Source organism: Rutilus rutilus, assembly GCF_951802725.1.
Source record: "Rutilus rutilus genome assembly, chromosome: 19".
Lineage (NCBI taxonomy): Eukaryota > Metazoa > Chordata > Actinopteri > Cypriniformes > Leuciscidae > Rutilus > Rutilus rutilus.
Genome location: NC_140232.1, coordinates 10,876,204 through 10,895,936, shown reverse-complemented (window position 1 = coordinate 10,895,936; position 19,733 = coordinate 10,876,204). Strand labels below are relative to the sequence as shown.

At 39.6% G+C, this 19,733-nt stretch overlaps 2 protein-coding genes across 3 annotated transcripts in view; one reads left to right on the top strand and one right to left on the bottom strand.

The window, feature by feature from the left end:
- Window positions 1-17,161, top strand: part of adamts13 (ADAM metallopeptidase with thrombospondin type 1 motif, 13) — a 27,363-nt gene extending 10,202 nt beyond the window's left edge. The window contains exons 20-31 of the mRNA XM_084388424.1: window positions 3,880-4,009; window positions 5,771-5,950; window positions 6,493-6,688; window positions 7,531-7,636; window positions 7,731-7,860; window positions 7,947-8,135; window positions 9,319-9,523; window positions 10,540-10,900; window positions 11,404-11,550; window positions 11,641-11,817; window positions 14,379-14,560; window positions 16,684-17,161. Of these exons, the coding sequence (XP_084244550.1) occupies window positions 3,880-4,009; window positions 5,771-5,950; window positions 6,493-6,688; window positions 7,531-7,636; window positions 7,731-7,860; window positions 7,947-8,135; window positions 9,319-9,523; window positions 10,540-10,900; window positions 11,404-11,550; window positions 11,641-11,817; window positions 14,379-14,560; window positions 16,684-16,857 (2,177 nt within the window). The 3' untranslated portion in view covers window positions 16,858-17,161. The remainder of the gene's footprint in view (window positions 1-3,879; window positions 4,010-5,770; window positions 5,951-6,492; window positions 6,689-7,530; window positions 7,637-7,730; window positions 7,861-7,946; window positions 8,136-9,318; window positions 9,524-10,539; window positions 10,901-11,403; window positions 11,551-11,640; window positions 11,818-14,378; window positions 14,561-16,683) is intronic.
- Window positions 15,900-19,733, bottom strand: part of LOC311277935 (carnitine O-acetyltransferase) — a 23,895-nt gene continuing 20,061 nt past the window's right edge. Inside the window, exons 14-15 of one of the 2 annotated variants that reach the window (XM_084388426.1) lie at window positions 18,157-18,365; window positions 15,900-16,037 (exon numbers count right to left, since the gene is read on the bottom strand). In XM_084388426.1, the coding sequence (XP_084244552.1) occupies window position 16,037; window positions 18,157-18,365 (210 nt within the window). In that variant the 3' untranslated portion in view covers window positions 15,900-16,036. Of the gene's footprint in view, window positions 16,038-17,275; window positions 18,366-19,733 lie in introns of those variants that run through there. The other variant, XM_084388425.1, reaches the window with a different exon arrangement.

Genomic DNA, 19,733 nt, shown 5'->3' with positions numbered 1-19,733 from the left:
TCTTGGTTGCTGTTGTAACCTCCATTCTCTGATGGAGGGAACAAAACTATGTGTGGATGTACTGACACTAGGGGTCGCACTTTGGAGCCCCAAACACCTCTGATACTTTGAGAAAAGGCCAATGAGAATTGGCGAGTGGAATTTGCTTACGCCACACGCCTGAGATGGTGTGCATCCACTCATTCAAGTTTGTGCTGAGGAGCCGAGACAGTGTCCTGTCCATTTCAGCGAGTAGTTCAGTGTTGTGGCAGGAGGGACACAACGTCTTAAGGTTATAAAGTAACCAAGACGTTCCTTATCTGTCAGTCACTTCGACGTTGTGTTGATGTACTGACACTAGGGGTCCCTAGGGAAAAAGCCACAACCAGCTGAACCGTGTTACGAGGTTTTGGAGGTGCAGATGTTGGTAAGCTACTGCGTGCCGGGTAACAAGTGCACTCGCAACATCCTAACCTTCCCATCGCCCCACATAAGCAACATCATCCCCTGTACCACAATGTACGTGCACTTCAGCCATTTCTTGAACTTTTCTCTTTTCTTCTTATTTTTTTTTTAACTTACAGCTGTGCAGACCAGAAATTATAGCACTGGGGAAAGCACTCGTTTTACTATTCGGAAAAAGAATACTACGGGGATCACATCCTGCGCAAAGAGAGGTTAACATGTGGAGAATACATCAAATGGACTTTCCGACCGGGAAGTGCCACACATGGGAAAAAGTCTCGATAGGTCCTACCTGATAAGGGAGGAGCTCTACAAACACAGTGACTGGTGGCCTAGCAAAGTTCTGCCCAGAGGAAGACACAGGTTTACCGTCAGGGAAACAGTACCATGGAAAATACATCATATTGGATTACGTCAGGAAATCACTACATATAAAGCACCTAGCCTCAAGTACACAGGTTGACCTGAAAAGTACAATGAGTATGAATTCACTGCCTTAGGGTGCTGAAAGGTTAGAAGGACGTTCAGGCTTCATCAGCCAGTTCGTCTGAAGATTAGGTCATGTTTCCGTCCATTGCATCGTGATGTACCGCTAGGGAGGCCACAAACAGGAAGGAAAGTACCATCCCGACTGCGCAACTATGTGGGTCTTCACCTAAGGAAGAACACCAGTTCGCGAACAGACGCCACTTCAAGGCATAGAGCCGCCTCATAGATGGAGCTCAGGCCCAAATGATGGTAGTGAACCGCTAGTGGTAATTCACTTAGGTCTTCCGTGTCCCGTCCAGTGGCCAGACGTGGAGGTTCCAGAGGTCTTAGCACTGGTGCCAAATTGTGCCCTGAAGGTCCTTCCTCAGGGGAATTCCCCAGGGAGGAGCTGTTGTGAGGAACGTGAGCACTGAAAACCAAGTCCTGGCTGGCCGATATGGCGCAACCAACAGGATCTTAATGGCGAAAGCATGTCAAAATGCATTTCTGTGTTAACATCTTGAACAGGAGCTTGTGCAGGGCCCAATTCAAAACTCGAAGATCTAAGATTGGTGGTAACCCACCTCCTTTTTTAAGGGCTGCAAAACCCTTTCTTCATCTTGGTTAGAGGGACAGGCTCTATTGCATCCTTCGCCAAGAGGATGGGGTGTCTTTACCTACCACCGAAGTAAAAAGGACACTGCTTAACCTTGGCGGGCACCTGGTGAACTGAATTGCAAAGCCAAGTCTGACTATCTTGATGAGCCTGCGTAACAGGTTAGGGAGTGCTAACCACGCATCCAAGCTCTGTACGAGTGGCACCAGAGAGACAGAGCTACCCTCATAAAGCTCTTTTAGTACTTGGCCTGATGGACCTGCAGGATGGTCATGGCATGCAGGGCTGACACAGCCTGTCCAGCAGCACTGTAAGCCTTCGGCGTTGTGGAAGTAAACTTACAGGTCCTTGACGGGAGTCTGGGATGGTTCCACCAGGTGGCTGTGTTTTGTGGGCATAAATGAACTGCAATCGCAATCACGGCACGGCTGTGAGTCGCCCTCCGAGCCCAGATACCAATCATCCAGCTGCGAACGCACAGAACAGGGTGGAGAACTCCACTCTAGCCCGATGTTCGCAGCGTCCTCAGTATCGGAAGGCATAAGCCCGCTCTCCGATGCTGCAATCAACAGATCGTCATCATCCAGAGCCCCAAATGAGAAATTAGGTTCGCCCTGAGACGAACCACCTAACTCATCCAGGAACTCAACTGGGCACAATGAGTATTATGTCAACCTTAGTGCTTGCCACTACATCCTTGTGCATAGCAGAAAGGGACAGGGAGCAACTGAAGTGACCAGAAAAATATTTCTGACCAGAAAAGAGAGTGTCGACCGCAACGTATGGACTTGTTCTCACAGTAAGGACATGAACCATCCATGAACGCAGCGGTCTCAGCATGGGTACAACCCAAACACTTGAGGCTGCGATCGTGACCATCCAAGGAAGAGAGATATCGACCGCACCCAGAAACACACAGGTGGAAAGGCATCTTTAAAATGTAATGAAACCCTCTATGTTTTAGTCTGGTAGTTCAACCCTCAGAGTTGAAAAAGTCTCAAAAAATGGGCGTGTAAAGCTGTGGAAAAGTGGGAGTGTAGAGGGGAGAAAACAACCAATTAAACACAGACTTGCATAAATGCAGAGAAGTGCTCAGAAACTGCTGATGTAGAATTGTGCCGGCAGCCAATCACACACTACGAAAGCATGCTTCTACCTCAGATTCCGTGAAGTTGCTTCGACTTTGCTTTTCAACCCGGAAGAATGAAATTGCTCAGAAAAACCCAAAAATAACCAATTTCCACTTGTTGGTAAAATATATGAGCGCTTTTAGTGTTTTCAGTGATGTGCAGCCTGTACATATCTGTTCACATCTCAAAAAATATGTTTTGAAAGATGCCCTTCACCAGTGCTTTGCTCTTTTAGAGGAAAGCTTGCTCTTTTAATTGCTGAAGTGCCCAAGGGAGCTCTCATTACACTTATCTGTGTCTCATTACACTTATCTCAGAGAGACCGTAACACCAGCAAGTTGAGGTGAATGGAATGTGCATCTGTCTTCATTGACATCCACTCAACTCCGAAGAACAAACCTGAATGAGTGGATGCACGACATCTCCTTTTATACCCATATGTTCGGGGGAGTAGCGTATAAAAATTCCATTCGCCAATTCTCATTGGCCTTTTCTCAAAATATCAGAGTTTTTTGGGGCTCCCAAGTACGACCCTTAGTTGAGTACATCAACTCATCAACTCACCGTCGAAGTGACTGACAGGAAACAGTTACATTAGTTACATTAGTTAGTAGTTACATTCTGGGCACACAAACATATTACATGTAACCAGTTTTGTTAACTTCCTACATCTCAACTGAACAAATTATAACTAGGGCTGTGGGTTATCCTTGATAAAACTTTGTTTAGATTCTGTATTAATGATTTGTGCTCACAAACACAACAGAAGATGCAGAAACACAGTAAAAATATTTTTTTGCAGAAACACAGTAAAAATACTTTTGTACAACTATTTGAATGAACTGTTCTGTGAAATTTCTTTTAATGAGTCATACACTAGCTTTTTGGCATCTTTTCCCCTAATAACTATAATGTGTATAATTATTAATGATCTTATATAAATACAGTTTTTTAAAAATAAATTATCTTTCTCTCTCTCTCTCTCTCTCTCTCTCTCTCTCTCTATATATATATATATATTATTTGTTACATAAAATGCATAAAAGAAAAAAATATATATATATAACATTTTGACAAAAAATATGGATAATTTGGATAATGGATTGGATATTTACATTTGCAGTATATATGTATTTATATATCACCTTTATGTAATGAACCATATATTGTTTTAATAAAACTGTTTATTTCTGTTTGAACTCATTGATATCTCTTTTGTAGGCATCCAGAAAATCAGTCAGCACTGTGTAGATGTGGTCACATTCGAGCACCTGGAAGATAAGCTCTGTAGTTCATCCCCTCAAACACCAGATCTGCTGCAGCCTTGCTTTCTGCCAAACTGCCCACCCAGGTGCTTTTTCAGGTTCATAGTTTTACCTCAGAGGAACAAGTGGCCATTCAAACATACCAGGAAATTTCATACAAATTTCAAAGAATTGTTTTCATTTATCTTGACAAAAAACAAAAAGGAAACCACTCTGAACATGAACCACTTGCTGTAGACTTCAGCTGTGTCCCAATTCAGAGGCTGCATCCTTCGAAGGCCGCAGAGGCCGCAAAAGTCAGACCGAGCGCTGTCAAATGGGATGGTCCTACAGAGGATTTTTCTTGTCGCCTAGCAACTGTGACATCTGCCGTTGACGAGCGTCAGTAACGTTTGTACTGGACTTTATTGAAAGTTATATTCAACTGTCTGAAAACAAAACAGGGTTCACAACCTGTCTAAATATGTTCACTGTGGTCCATTTCTGTACATAATAAAGGCCTGTTTCACAGAAAGGGCTTAGATTAAGCCAGGATTAGGCCTTAGTTCAATGAGGACTTAGTTCAATGACATTTAAATAGCTTTTATAAATGTGTCTTGCTGAAAAATAAACATTACTGCTGTGCATCTTGAGACAAAACAATAGCACTAACATGTCTAAGATATGTCAGTGCAAGTTGTTTTCAGTTAAAATTCACCTAAGGAAGAACACCAGTTCGCGAACAGACACCTGTATGATAGGGCCCTAACAATGCACAGCCAAAGTCCCATTTTATGGATGTAGAGTTTGGATATTATAGAATAATCTTGTAAACATAAAGTCAGTGCTCCTCCATCCCTCATTTTCCTTCTGCTTTTTAATGTAGTGTTCTGTCTCATGTGGTTATGGGATCCAGTCTCGGACCGTGTCCTGCATGGGCCCATCCAGTCCTCTTCCTGTTAGTCCCTTTCTTTGCCTCCACTCAAACACTCATTTTAGGAACTAGGCTTAAGCCTTGTCTGTGAAACCAGGGGAAAGTAACTGGGAGAAACTATATAAAACCGCATCTTAGTAAGATATAAGTCAACATTTGAACCGCTGTAAAGTTTTATTTTATTTTAACATTGGTATTATTAGATATTCAGATAAAAAATTATATGATCAAAAAGTCATTTTCAACTTTTTAAAAAAAGTTATACAATATTCAAATAATTTTTTAAGTTAGTTTAATGTAATTTAAGTTGAAATGACTTAAACTTCCAAGTTGATTGTACTTAAAAATTTAAGGCAGCAACTTTTTTTTTACAGTGTTGAAACTCAATAACATTTTATATATTCTATATACTCAATAATATTTAAAAGTGTAATGCGACTATTTATTTAATTTTTTAATCCTGTCGCCACCTGCTCACAATGAAGTCTGGCCTAGGCTAGGCCGCGAAGGATCTATCAGTTGTATCCTTCATTGCCTGGAAAACGATGGATGCATTTCAAAGCCAGATTTGAAGGAGCCTTCAAATTGGGACAGCCTTTGTCGCGCTGCTGTAATGCAATCAGCCTTCGAATGTGGCCTTCGAAGGATGAGGCCTCTGAATTTTGGGATGCGGTTTTTGTTTGGCCATGACTGTGAAAACCCACATTTATTTTTTAAAAGGTACTTAGGATTGTTGTGTTATTGCGCACAACAATGCAGTCTGTGAGAAGGCTGCAATGGTGCAGAAATTACAGTGTTCCCAACAATCAACATTTCATTTTAAATTACATTTATAACATGAAAGTGTGACCTTGAAGGACAAACGCAAGGGCTAAAAGTGTAATTTTGGGCAGGGTCTTTGAATACAGGAGTTTAATTTGTGTATCTGTTGTAGCTGGGAGTTAGGTGAGTTTGGACCCTGCAGCGCCCCCTGTGGAGTGGGAGAGCGAGTGCGCTCTGTGACGTGTTTTCAGAAACAGGGTACGGTGAAAGTGGAGCTGCCTGACTCTGACTGTACGCTTGACTCTAAACCACCAACAACTGAAACCTGCAACTCCCAAATCTGTCCTGCCAGGTAATGTGCCAAAATGTGTAAGACTGAAATTAATTAGCAAGTTAGAGTCCAGTACCAGATTACAGAGATTACAAAGATAAACAATTTAATGCACAGAGAAATCCTTCAATATGAGACAAGAAAATGTATTAAGACAGTATTGGGCAAAGTTATTATAATTAGCTAAACTAAACCATAAAAAACATTTTCATTATTTGAAATAAAAATTTAAGTTAAAACATTAACTGAAAAAAACAACAACAACAACTTATACTTATTTTATTGCAACTAGTTGCCAAAGGAGTTTTAAGTTGAAGAACCAAAATAACTAAAACTAAATAAACTAAAACTAAAAAACAAAACTTAATCAAAACCGTATTGAAATATCCAAAACAATAATACAAAAATAACGCTGGTATTGGGACAATTTAGATTTAATGTTCACCTTAACATGTGATGTGATGTGATGTGATGTAATGACAACTGTTTACAATAGTTTGGAGTCTGTATTGAGTCATTCTGGCAGTTGCGTGTGTATATTCATATGTATGTGTGTGTTGTAGATGGCAGGTGTCTGAGCCTGGTGAGTGCTCGGCTGTGTGTGGACCCGGGGAGGCCCAGAGAACGGTGTCGTGTGTCCGCTCCCATCATGGATCTGATTCTGAGGTTGACCAAAATTTGTGTTCTGAACCCAAACCCCCAGAACACGTTCGCTGTGTGGTGGACGTTTGTCCTGTCGGCTGGGATAGCCAAAAAGAGGTATTGTGTTACAAAATAAATTTGTCAGCTTGTATTGTTTGACATCAAGTTATAATTAAGCAGTAGTACACAAGCAAGTACTGCTGTACTGAGTATCGGCACGATTGCAAGTGATGTTGCAGTTATTTACTTAGTTAAGTTAATATTATCAATATCCTACGCAATTTAAGGAGTCAATATCAAGGAACTTATGTGTAAAACAAATGGCCAATTAGTTTGTATTTTTCTTTGCCAAGAAACATTGTTTTAAAAGAAGTCAAAGCATTAAGCTTTGCATGTCACCAAGCAACACATGGACTGGAACAGCTGTGAGTGGAGCAGCAGCAATTTGCTCAAGGTGTTCTGTAGTCAGTCTACTACAGTACATTTCAGGTTTTCTACATCCTGCTCTTCACTATCTGGTGAGAGAGATGCTGCTCAGAATAATTCAGCTTTCAAAAAAAAACAAAAAACATGCAGTCTTCGCGCCGGGCAAAATCACACAAATCTGCTCCGCATCCAAACAAGTTACATTCCAAACAATGAAGCATCTCTCTGTTACTCTAAATATCACCTGAAATGCCACTTAGCCAATCAGACTAGAACTAAGTTTTGTATAACAATGTATATCTAGTAAATAAAATGTATACAAATCATATTTACACTACTAAACTACTGGACATTCATGTCACAAAAGATTTATATTTCAAATAAATGCTGTTCTTTTGAACTTTCAATTCATCAAAAATTCTTGGGGAATGGATTTGATGAGCATAAGAGAAACTTTTAAAAAACAAAACAAAAATCTTACCAACCTGTGTGTATTGAATGTGATATGTGATCTGTTCTGAAATGTCTTCAAGACTGAGCTGACCCGTACAGATTCCCGTGTAATGCCTCGTTCCACAATGGTTCCAGTTTATGTTTGGAGTCCTGTGATTGGCCAGTGCTCCAAAACCTGTGGCAACGGTAAATGAGACAACTGAATGCACATGCTGAAATTAGGACAAAACTCATGTGGGATTGTGTGTGCATAATTGTGCGTGCTTACTTATTTACGCAGGATCTCAGCAGGTTTGGTTCTCCTGTGTGGATCACCAATCCCGTCTAGAAGTCCCAGAGTTCCTTTGTGATCGTTCCAGTAAACCAGAGCTGTACACCCAACCCTGTAGCCTATCAAAATGTCCTGCTGTGTAAGCATTGCTTAAACTCTACTTTTGGTTTCTAGACTTTCTTTCATACATTCACACATGATGAGCACTGTGTCTTTCTCTCTCAGTTGGCGCTACATACAGGGACCGTGCAGTGTGTCTTGTGGAGGTGGTTTGGCGAAGAGAGTCCTGTACTGTTCCCAGAGGGTGGAGGGAGGAATCGGAAACAGGGATTTGGTGGTGGGAGAGTCTTCTTGTCAGTCTGTGCCCAGACCTTCAGAGGTAGTGGAGTGTAATACTGAAATCTGTCCAGCCAGGTAAACCACCACAGATTGTACACACCTCATATCTACTGAACATATGAAGAGACAGATAGTTCTGACTTCTTGTTTATACACATTACAACTAGTCATTGTTATTTCCAGACTGCCAAAAAAACTGAGGAGGGGATATTCATTGACATTTTAATGTAGAAATTTAGACAATTTAGACAATCACATAAAATGACCAGTAAAAATACAGAAAAAAACCTAACGGGGCCTGTAAATTGTATAAATGAATCCAGTTTTGAATATTGTTGTGCCGCACAAACTAGGAGTGGCAATATATTAAAATAATAAAATGAAATAATAATAGATTAAAAAATGTCTCTCTTTATAAGCTATGAGTTTACATGACTTTCCAGTCTTTCGTGATCAGGTGTTTTTAGTTTAGTTTACCCGAAAATAGTAAATTATTAGTACATTTTTATTAGCAGTCAATTATCTAAATAATTTACAAATACTACACAAAATATTTTAGAGCTTCACATAATTAGAAAAATATATAAATATTCACTACTGAGATTTCCATGATTTCTTAAGATTTTAAGAATTTCCATGACTTTTCTAGGTTTAAATAAGATTTTCAAATTAAAATAAGAAATAAGTCAGGTTCTATCTTGATTGTTAGGTGTTTTAGTTGCATTTGTTTTATTTTAAATAATTTTAGTGTGCTGAGGCCCCCGGCCCCATGTTTGAGAACCAAAAGCCTATGCAGTCCTTGTCCATTTTTGTTCATTTATCACACTTTTGAACATTTAACATATTTGGTACTATGACAGGTCCAGTTTTATTATAGTATCATTAACATAGTTTTTGTTAATATTTTGAATGAGATTTTATATTTTTACATTTTAGTTAGTTTTAGTCATTTTTATTATTTTTCTAAAAAAATATATGTCTATATAGTTTTTATTACATCTTAGTCTTTAGTTTATTTATTTAGTTTTACTGATTTTATTTCAGCTATTGTAACAAGGCAACATTTCTCATTTCATTTAGTTTGTCTTTTTATATTTTATTTTATTTTATTTCAGTTAAAGTGTATTTAATTTCAATGAATGAAAATGAAAATTTTATGGTTTTTGTTTTAGTTAATAATATCCATGGTTGGGTCACCACTTATTGCTCAATGCCTATTGTATTGAATTGTCGATTAATTCATGAAATGATTCTGTAGGTGGCAGGTGGGACAGCAGGGCGACTGTTCGGTGTCTTGCGGGATGGGCGTAGCTGTGAGGAGTGTGCAGTGTGTTCAGTATGAGAGGGGTGTAGAGAGGATCGTGGAGGAGGAGCGGTGTGAGTCAGGAAACAAGCCTCCTGTCACTGCACCATGCTTCACTCAAGTCTGTTCTTTCCACTGGGATGTGCACAAGTGGAGTGAGGTAATGTGCCAACACATCCATCATCCAAACTACATATTCTAAGGGCCCTATTTTAACGATCTAAGCGCATGGTCTAAAGTGCACGGTGCAAGTGCACTTAGGTCGTGTCCGAATCCACTATTGCTAGTTTAATGACAGGAAAAATGGTCGGTGCGCCCGGTGCATGGTCCAAAAGGGTTGTCCCTATTCTCTTAATGAGTAATGGGTGTGTTTTGGGCATAACGTTCTATAAACCAATCAGAGTCTCATCTCCCATTCCCTTTAAAGGCCAGTTGCGCTTGCGCCATGGCGGATTTACCAACATGATCTCACGACCAATTCGTACGAATTCGTACGAGTGATAAAAAGGTGGCTAATTCGCATGAATTTGTACGATTTGTCTAAACCCATGTGATGGGTAGGTTTAGGGGCAGGGTCAGGGGTAGGTCATTCATATGAATTCATACGAATTGGCCACCTCGTAGAATTCGTACGAATTGCCGTGAGATCAGGCTGGATTTACTATTTACATGGTGGAATTTGCAAGCGAAAAAACTGAACGCTTCTCTAGCGAGGAAATGGATCTGCTTGTGCGCGAGGTTAAAGGTATCAAAAGGTTTTGCTACGGGGCAAAGTGTACGCGCGTTGTGGACCCGCCTATAGGTGCATATTAATGTGCTCTTTAAATAACAAAAAATCAGGCTATTTCAGTTGCCTCAAAATAGAGGAACGCGCCAACAATGAGCCCGAACACACCTCGTTTTCAGATCAACAGCCCATGGGCGCACAAATGCATTTGCTATTTAAAAACAACGTGGGCACAGGACGTGAAAATGATAACTGCGTCGGGCTGAAACTACCAAAAAACACTTGCGTCGTGCCTGGCGCTGCATTGTGCCGGGTGTATGATAGGGCCCTAACAATGCACAGCCAAAGTCCCATTTTATGGATGTAGAGTTTGGATATTATAGAATAATCTTGTAAACATAAAGTCAATGCTCCTCCATCCCTCATTTTCCTTCTGCTTTTTAATGTAGTGTTCTGTCTCATGTGGTTATGGGATCCAGTCTCGGACCGTGTCCTGCATGGGCCCATCTAGTCCTCTTCCTGTTAGTCCCTTTCTTTGCCTCCACTTGCCAAAACCCATCACCATCCAGGCCTGCTATAGCCCTGACTGTTCCTCAGCCCATACCTTCACAACAGAGCCCAAAGGCACTCACATCCAATCAGAGCACCAGAGAGGAGATGGGACGTGGGGGACTCCAAGAATGCGTACGAGAACCACAATAGGTCCAGCTGTCAGAATTAAGAAGATGAAGAAGAGTTGTTCAGCCATTGTACCTACGGTGGACTTGATGGAAAGCACCATGAGCACGCCAACAGAACCACCACAGACCAGTTAGGTGGCAAGTGTCTATAGCTCCATATAAGACTGTCAGTCTTGATAACAATTTCAGTGTCTAAAGTGGCATATTGTACAATTCTTCGTTATATTTTTTCTTGAAATTCATAAAGTCTGGAATATTTGTATTGGTTACATTTAATTTTAAGGCAACATTGTCAGTGTAATTACACAAATAAGTACTGAGTAAAATTAATTAACTACATGTACTTTCTATACGGTCAAGGGTTGGTTTAGGGTTAGTTGTAATTACATATAAATATATTGGGACCTAAAACTGTTTACAGTAAATTCAGACAAATATGTACATATACAAGTTTACATTATTTTATATATTCAGAATTATAATTTTATATTCAGGATTTATGAATGTATATTAAGACTATTTATATTTATATATTTCCTGTTTGGCTCTTTAATTTTGTGGATTGTTATATGAATAGACTGAGGGAAAGATTAAAAAAAGCTGTGAGGAATAAATCATCTATTCTGGTTTCAGGTTTCTGTGGGCAACTTCTCCTTCAAGACTCAGGAACTATTGATCTACGCAATGTTACTCAGACAAGCTGTATATTTGCTATTGGCCGACCTCTTGATGAGGTTATTCAAATCAAAATAGTATCCAGCACTCTTAACTGCCAGCAAAGTAAGTACTGAACTTATATTGCGTACAGACATGGGAATCTGATGCAGTACTAGTATGGTGAATTGTGTGTATTTTTGTGTATATTTTCAGAGGAGAACATCGCCCTGTATGATAGACTCATCCTGATGCGCCTCTGCGAGAGGACGACTGGTAAAATGCTGAAATCACGATCAAATGTTCTTTTGGTGCGTCAGAGCCGCCTGACCCCTGGCAATGGAGTGGTACTATTTTATCAGAGTGTAAAGAACAAAAAAAGCCCTCATGGAGGTGAGTTATTACAAACACAGCATATTTGAGTAATTTTGTTCATATATTCATCAAATATAAAATCGATGTTATTGTAAAAAGTACATTCAAAAATTCTGTCATCATTTACTCTCATATCATACCAAATCTGACTTACTTTTTTCTCTGGCTCTTATAAGGAGGTACAAATAAATGCTGTTCTTATGAACTTTCTATTCAGCTGTATCGGGGGTCCACTGAAGGCGAGTAGAGATGCCAACCCAAGTGCAGTTTTATTGAAAAATGATAAACGTGATACAAAAATAAACAGATCTAAACCATGACAAAAACAGGGGCTTGACAAAACTCGCCAACAGCGGGTTACAAAGACAAAGCTAGATAAGGAACAATGGAAACATGAGGGCTATATATGAAGAGTTCAGATGCAAAAGCCTCTAAGTGCCATCTGAAATTTTCTTCTTGAATGATCATTTTTATCAAGCTTGTATATTTAAGTTCAGTAATTTCACTTAAATAGCAGTGAAAATGACCTATTAATTGTCATTTAAGTGAAACTACTGAACTTAACTATAAAGAGCTTGATAAAAATTATCATTATATAAGAAAATTTCAGATGGCACTTATAGGCTTTTGCATCTGAACTCTTCATATACACACACAAGGACTAATGAAATACAACACACCTGAAAGCCATCAAACAATGAACCAATCAGAAAAACACATGAAGCAAAGAAAGCACATGACAAGATGACATATGAGGGGCAACGGAATCACATGACATGACAGGAAACATCACTATGGCTGCATCCGAAAACTTAGGCAGCTGACTTGTTTCCTTATCAGGCAATGACTTTGCAGGCAGTATTTGCGCACAAAGGTACCTCATGAAACTGATTTCAGACAGACTTCTGAGGCAGCGTAACAGTTTAATGATCAACAGCAAAATAGAGAGAGTTTGGTGAAAATGAAGCAAATATTTAATTACTGCAATAGTACTGTTTTTGCTAGAAAGGACATCAAAAGTGGAAAAACTTACATTTACACACAAACTGACCACCAAACCCAACTTTCGGACTCCATCTTTATTTCTTAGCTCAACATGCACAGAATGCAAAGTACAGGATTGTGGGATATCAAAGGCAGCTAAGGATACATCTATCCTGCCTTCAAAAATCAATCAGATGAAGGTATCTCAGGAGACAGGAAGTGAAGCTAACTTTGGATTCGGACGTGCCTTGATGTCTTCCTACCTTGGAGCATTTTTCAGCTTTCGGACACAGCCTATGAGAACTTCAAAATAAAATACGTGAAAACATGAACATCATATATCCCCCCCTCTATGGGCCGCTCCAGACGCACAAACAAAACAAGGAGGGTGGTGGAGTGGAGGAGGACAAGAGGGAGGGATGGATGGCCAGGCCCGTGAAGTGGAAGTTGGCCTGGACCATGGCATGATGGGCCTGGACCGAGGAGCAGTGGTGGGCTGGGCTGGGCTGTGGAGCAGTGGACGAGACCATGTAACGTGGAGTAGTGGACGAGTCCGTGGGGGATCAGGTAGCCATGTTGGAGCCAGTAGAGATGGGAACCACCAGGGCAGAGCCGGCAGAGGAGATGACCACAAGGCACCACACCAGAGCAGAAGACCCTTGGAAGTCAGGAGGCCATGGTGGAGCAGAGACCTTCATAGCCACGACAGAGCGAGCAGGGATGGCCTCCGTTGCCATGATATGAAGCATGTAAAGTTCATGGATGGCTTCCATAGCTGTGACAGGGAACATAGAGCATCCTAAAGCAGGCGCTGCCACCTCGGGAGGAGCTGTAGCAGGTGCCGGCGCCTCTGGGGAAGTGTGTGTGGTCCACACACACAGAATAGCAGTGACCATTAACGGAAGCATCGTGGACCTCTGGGACCACCGGACTAGGAATTGGTAGACTTGGGGACCACCGGACTTGGGAGCACTGGACTTGACCTGGTCACTGCTTCCACTGACCTCAGAGGTGGATCCATCACACAGGAGGTCAGTCTTTTCCACCCTGAGACAGATCCATTGGCATAGGAGATCCTTGGTGGACCAAGCTCCACAGACGATACTTTTGATCGGTTGTGTATCTAGCAGAATGTCCAAGCTGCTATTTTGCATACAACAAAAGGTGTTCTACAGAATAAAGTCTTGTGAGTTTGACAAGACGGTAACTTTTTAGTTTAGGGTCCATTACTTACTATTAACTACTTGCTTATTAGCATGCATATTACTAGGATATTGGCTGTTTATTAATACTTATAAAGCACATATTAATGCCTTATTCTGCATGACCATATTATACATTCCTGAATCCAATCCTACCCAATACCTGAATTTAACAACTACCTTACTAACTATTAATAAGCAGTAATTAGGAGTTCATTGAGGCAAAAGTCATAGTTAATAGTTAGTTAATATTACCTTAATCTAAAGTGTGACTGATGACATGGTGAGTAAATGATGACAGAATTTTCATTACTGGGTGAACAGTAAAAAAAAAAAAGAGTAGATTAAGCCAAACTGAAATAATCTGAAAGACAGTACATATCTTCCTCCAAGAGTGTGACGTTCAGCTGTTCACTCCGTCCGGGCTCATTGAGAACCCGATCAAGAGTCCAGCCACCTCGCCCTCTAACACTCAGAGCTGTCGCGTGTTCATTGATGCTCCTCCAGCATTGAGGATTCGGATCAGAGCACTTTCTGTGCTCAACAATACTGATACAAACTCAACATACATACTGGTAAGTCACTGTGCGTCCATCTTTTATATAAACATACATTATTGTGCAAAAGTTTGGGGTCAGTACAATTTTTAAGATGAATACTTATGCATTAAATTGGTCAAAAGTGACAGTAAAGAGTAAAGACATTTATAATGTTACAAAATATTTCTATTTCAAATAAATGCTGTTCTTGTGAACTTTTTTTTATCATGGAATGCTGAAAAAAAAAAAAAAAAAAATCATGGTTTCCACACAAATATTAAGCAGCACAACTGTTTTCAACATTGATAATAATAATAAAAAAATTCTTGAGCACCAAATCAGCATATTAGAATGATTTCTGAAGAATCACGGCTGTAAAGCTGCTTTGAAACAATCTGTATTGTATGAAGTTGTATTGTATTGTAGTGAAAACTGGAGTAATGGCTGCTGAAAATTCAGCTTTGCCATCAAAGGAATAAATTACATTTAAAAAATATGATAAAATAGAACATTTTAAATAGCAATAATATTTCACAATATTACTGTTTACACTATTTTTGATCAAATAAATGCAGCCTTGATGAACATAAGATTCTTTCAAAAACATTTTTAAAAAGTCTTTCAGACACCAAACTTTTGAGCGGTAATGTATAAGCATAATCCCCTGTCGGACAAAGGAAGAGATGTAATCAGTCTAAATGAGTTGGAATAAAGTGGAACTCAGCAGTTTGTGTTCAAAAAGCACATTATAAGCAAACATTTGAGATGAAACAGTAAAGACAGCTAATGGTGCACTGTGTTTTGTCAAGTCAAGTTACCTTCATTTATAAAGCGCTTTTAACAATATGGATTGTTTCAAAGCAGCTTTACAGTGATAATAGGAAATTACCGCAACAGATTGTTTAGGTTTTACAGCAGCTCTAGAATAAAGTTATTGTCTAGCTAAAGTTAGTTTTGATTGATTGATTCACTTCCGTTGCAAAGATCATTAGTTATTAACTTAGGGGCCGCTAACATAACACCGTTCTAACAGGAAAACCCTTAACATGCTTCGGCCACCCATCCGCACAAAACAGTGCCTGGTGTCTCGAGAACGCACTCCCTGAAATAGGTTCGAAGGTGCAAAAGATTATCCGTTATCTCTGCGCAAACCTCAAAAATGAAAACGCAGACGTCGCGCACATGCGCATTACGTGTTCAGTCCAAAGGTATGCGCGTTTGGATATACTGTATATAGTATGTGCGCAGACGTGTAGTCCTTCTTTACAAATCAACCCTCAATAAACTACTTGTCTGGCCTTAAAAATGTATAATACAGAAAAATTTTGTCGCGTCTGCGTAGCCACGCGATTATCCCGACAACATTTTATCTGTACTAAGGTAAAGGGAAGGGAAGGAGGCCTTCACAGGGGAGGGGACTGTTTGACACTTCAGGACTGCGTTGTCGTCGCATCCAGGCGCAGGTCCTTCATCAGATCTGGATACGGTCTGGATACGGCGGACTGCGGTAAACCTCGGATAAACAGAGAGACTAATATTAGCGTCGACGCCATCCTTCTTATGATGTAACAAGTACATCAGGATTTATGGGGAGTGCTCCCAGTTCCGGCTGACCTAATCTAACATTGAATTATAGAAGTCTATAATGTGTTATGCGTATGCTAGGCCAAAGAGATGTGTTTTTAATCTAGCTTTGAACTGACAAAGTGTGTCTGCTTCCCGGACAATGTTAGGAAGATTGTTTCAAAGTTTTGGTGCTAAATAGGAAAAGGATCAACCGCCAGCAGTCGATTTTGATATTCGAGGTATTATCAACTGGCCGGAATTTTGAGATCGCAATAGACGTGAAGGACTATAATGCGTTAAGAGCTCGCTCAAGTACTGGGGAGCTAAACCATTTAGTGCTTTGTAAGTAATCAGCGATATTTTAAAATGTATAAGATGTTTAATAGGGAGCCAATGCAGTGTTGACAGAACCGGGCTAATATGGTCATACTTATATTAGATATACTGAGCCGTCATTTAGTAAAAATAAGTAGTCGTGCAAGCACTAAGATTGGTAGACATTGTGTATGTGACGTCCAGTGAGTTGAGCACAAACATGTTTATGTTGTGATTCTCTGATGTTCAGTGTTATTTTTTTTCTCTTGCTTATTCAGATTCGTGATGTGGATGCCTTAAAGACGACCATATTCAGAGGGACACAGCTCTTCCTGTGGAGCTCCTCGGGAAGCAGGGCTGAAGTGGAATTCCACGGGGAGTATCAGCAAATCAAGGGAATGTTCAGGGCCGAGTATTCATACATTGACCCTTCTGAAGAAGAACCAGTGTAGTTTGTAAGAGTGTTTATAGTCCATAAAGGGCCTTGGAACATTTAACAACCATAATTTAGCCAGTTTAGCACACCAGAATCAGAACAGGAGGATTTATTAACGTTTTATCAAAGATATAATCTGAAGTATTCTGTCTTGTTTTGTCATACAATTTAAAAGCAAAAATAATACAATTTACTGTTTATATATCAGTGCTTCTGTATATTTATTGTAATGAACATGAGTTAATCTGCTGACAATAATGTGTGCCAAATCTACTCCTAATCTAAAAGCACAAAGAAATAAATAACAATCATAAAATGTATTTTCTGATATTTTGATTTAGAACAGGCTGTGGCTATGAGAGTTTTGGTAATGAATAACAGTCGTACTTAGCAATTGGGAAACTAGCATGAACCACCTTAAAGGCCAAGGTATATTTTGTTTTTTATGCCTACATTTAGCATATGTGTACAGACAAACACATAGTCATTCAAAGTATAGTCCATTTCAGAGCTTCCCAAACTTTTTTTACCAGCCGAACCCCTAGACCTAAAATATTTACTTGAAATACCCCATGAGATTTGAAGTAAACATCTCAATAATTTAACAAAAAGTTTTTTTTTTCACGGTTCGCTGATTTTGATTAATGGTCACATGACATGCAAACATAAAATATCTGTATCTAATCTATATATAACCTTTTTTTAGTAAGTGTTTTGATTGTAATATAATGGTGATATTTACTTCATGCACACTGTACACATATACTAGCATACGCAAAAAAACAAACAAAACTGAAGTATGTACTGGACAACATCAACAGCCTTCCCAAACATACAGTTTTTACAATTGAAACTGTAAAACCAGAATGAACATGTCTCTGTCCCTGTTTGTAGCAGCCTCTTAATCCATAGTCACTTCCCTGAATAGTGAAGTGTGTAATTTCTGTGCCATTAGCATCATTAAAATATACTGCAAAAATAACGACTGTTTTGAAACAGGTTTCCCATTTCCATTAGCCATTGAGTCAATGTTGCTTTGTTCAAACAAACAGATCAAAGTTGTAAAAGCACCACATAGTCACAATGCTTACATATTGAATAGAATCAACCTAATAATGGTTTTCTTAGTTACTTATAGTTTTTGCATAATGAAAAAAAAAAAAAATAATCACACACAGCTCATATGGAATATCAATATGAGCCAATAATACATGCCAGTTTAATGACACTGAAAGTGGGAAAAGCCTCCAGTCTGAAAAGGTTTCAGGGCTTCTGTGAGAGTTTCTTTTGCCATTAAAGAAGTGTCGTCACTCACTAGGCCTTAGACACCTGCTCCAGAAGAGTCTTCATGTCCAGAAGAGCATCCTCTAGAAACTTGGACAGTTTAGTAGCATTGGTTTCTTCACAGCTATTGAAGGCTGTCACTGCAAAGTTGAAATGGTCATCCATGGGGTTGTAGCAGACACCGTAACCATCAGGAACCATGGGTCCAAAACACATAACACAGTCTGTCTTTGATCCAACCTGAAAATAATATAATATAACCACAGCTTACATGAAAATGCTACATTTCACTTTAAGATAGATTTACAAAACATTCAAGCTCTTAAAGGGACAGTACACCCAAACAGCATAAGGGGCACTGCTTTTTTGCGGTCAAAAATGTAGGTAAGTGGAACGAAAAAAAAAAAAAAGCTCAAGGTCTAGAGACGCGTTTTTTAAAAGCTGAACTTTTAAAGTTTAGTTTTAGTTTAGTTTAGTTTATTTGTTTAGCACGTTTAGTACAAGTACAAAACTATGCAAGGAGGGAACGAAGCCACTCTAGGCTTGTACAGAGTTCCACTCCTGCTCATCTTAACTCATGAGACATGCAGACTAAACACTCAAAAAAAATCTTTTTTTAAAGGGGTCTTAAAAGGGGGTTTTAAATTTTAAAGGGGTCATTTGATGCGATTTCTTGTTTTCCTTTTTCTTTAGTGTTATGTAGGTGTTTGTGCATGTATAAGATCTGCAGAGTTACAAAGCTCAAAATGTCAAACCTAAAGAGATATTCTTTGTAAAAGTTAAGGCTTAGCCAGACCTTCCAAAAACGCTTCATTCAAACACGCCCCCACAAATCTACATCAGTATGTGGGGGCAAAGTTTCATAACACCGCCCAAATGTATACGCAAATGTATCCAGCTGCGCCGGCGCCGCCATGTCATTCGTTGCGAAAGCCAAACTACTTTGTTTGGCCTTCCAAAAGAGGACACAATTAGAAAACAGTGCTTAAGCTTTATTTACAACACTGTTCCAGAACAGTACAACTAAAATATTCGACTGTGTGCTGCGCATTTTTCGGAGCACTGTTTCCAGAGAGTTCAAGGCCGGCTGTGCACAAAGGCTGATTCTAAAAAGTGGGGCAATTCCATCTTTGCATGTACATTCTGGTGCTTCTGACTCACAGACACAGTAAGTATGTTTTCATATTTTAAGAATTTGCTAATGACTATTCAAATGCGAGTTTTGAGCCGTGTAGAGTAACGCTTGTTTGTCGTTTCTATGATCACAAATGCAGACATAGTTTTATGTTTACATAGTGTTCTGTTCTCACACCCGTAGCGTGGCGCGACGTGTAAAAAGACAGTAGAAGTCATTATAATCAGTAATTATGTCCCCAATGAAATAAAACCTTACCAATCTGATAAGATCTGGTCCAGTTGCGCTAGCAAAGTTGATCGATCAGCTTGGTCATCTGCATTTTCGGGTTCAGATTCGAGCTCAAATTGGTAAGGCAGTATCGACATTATCACCTGTCATTATTGCTTTGGGTGCTGATGTTCCAAACACATTTCATTTGTACACATGTACATTTCCGTCACACGCTTAAGGTTTTTGGGCCAATCACAATG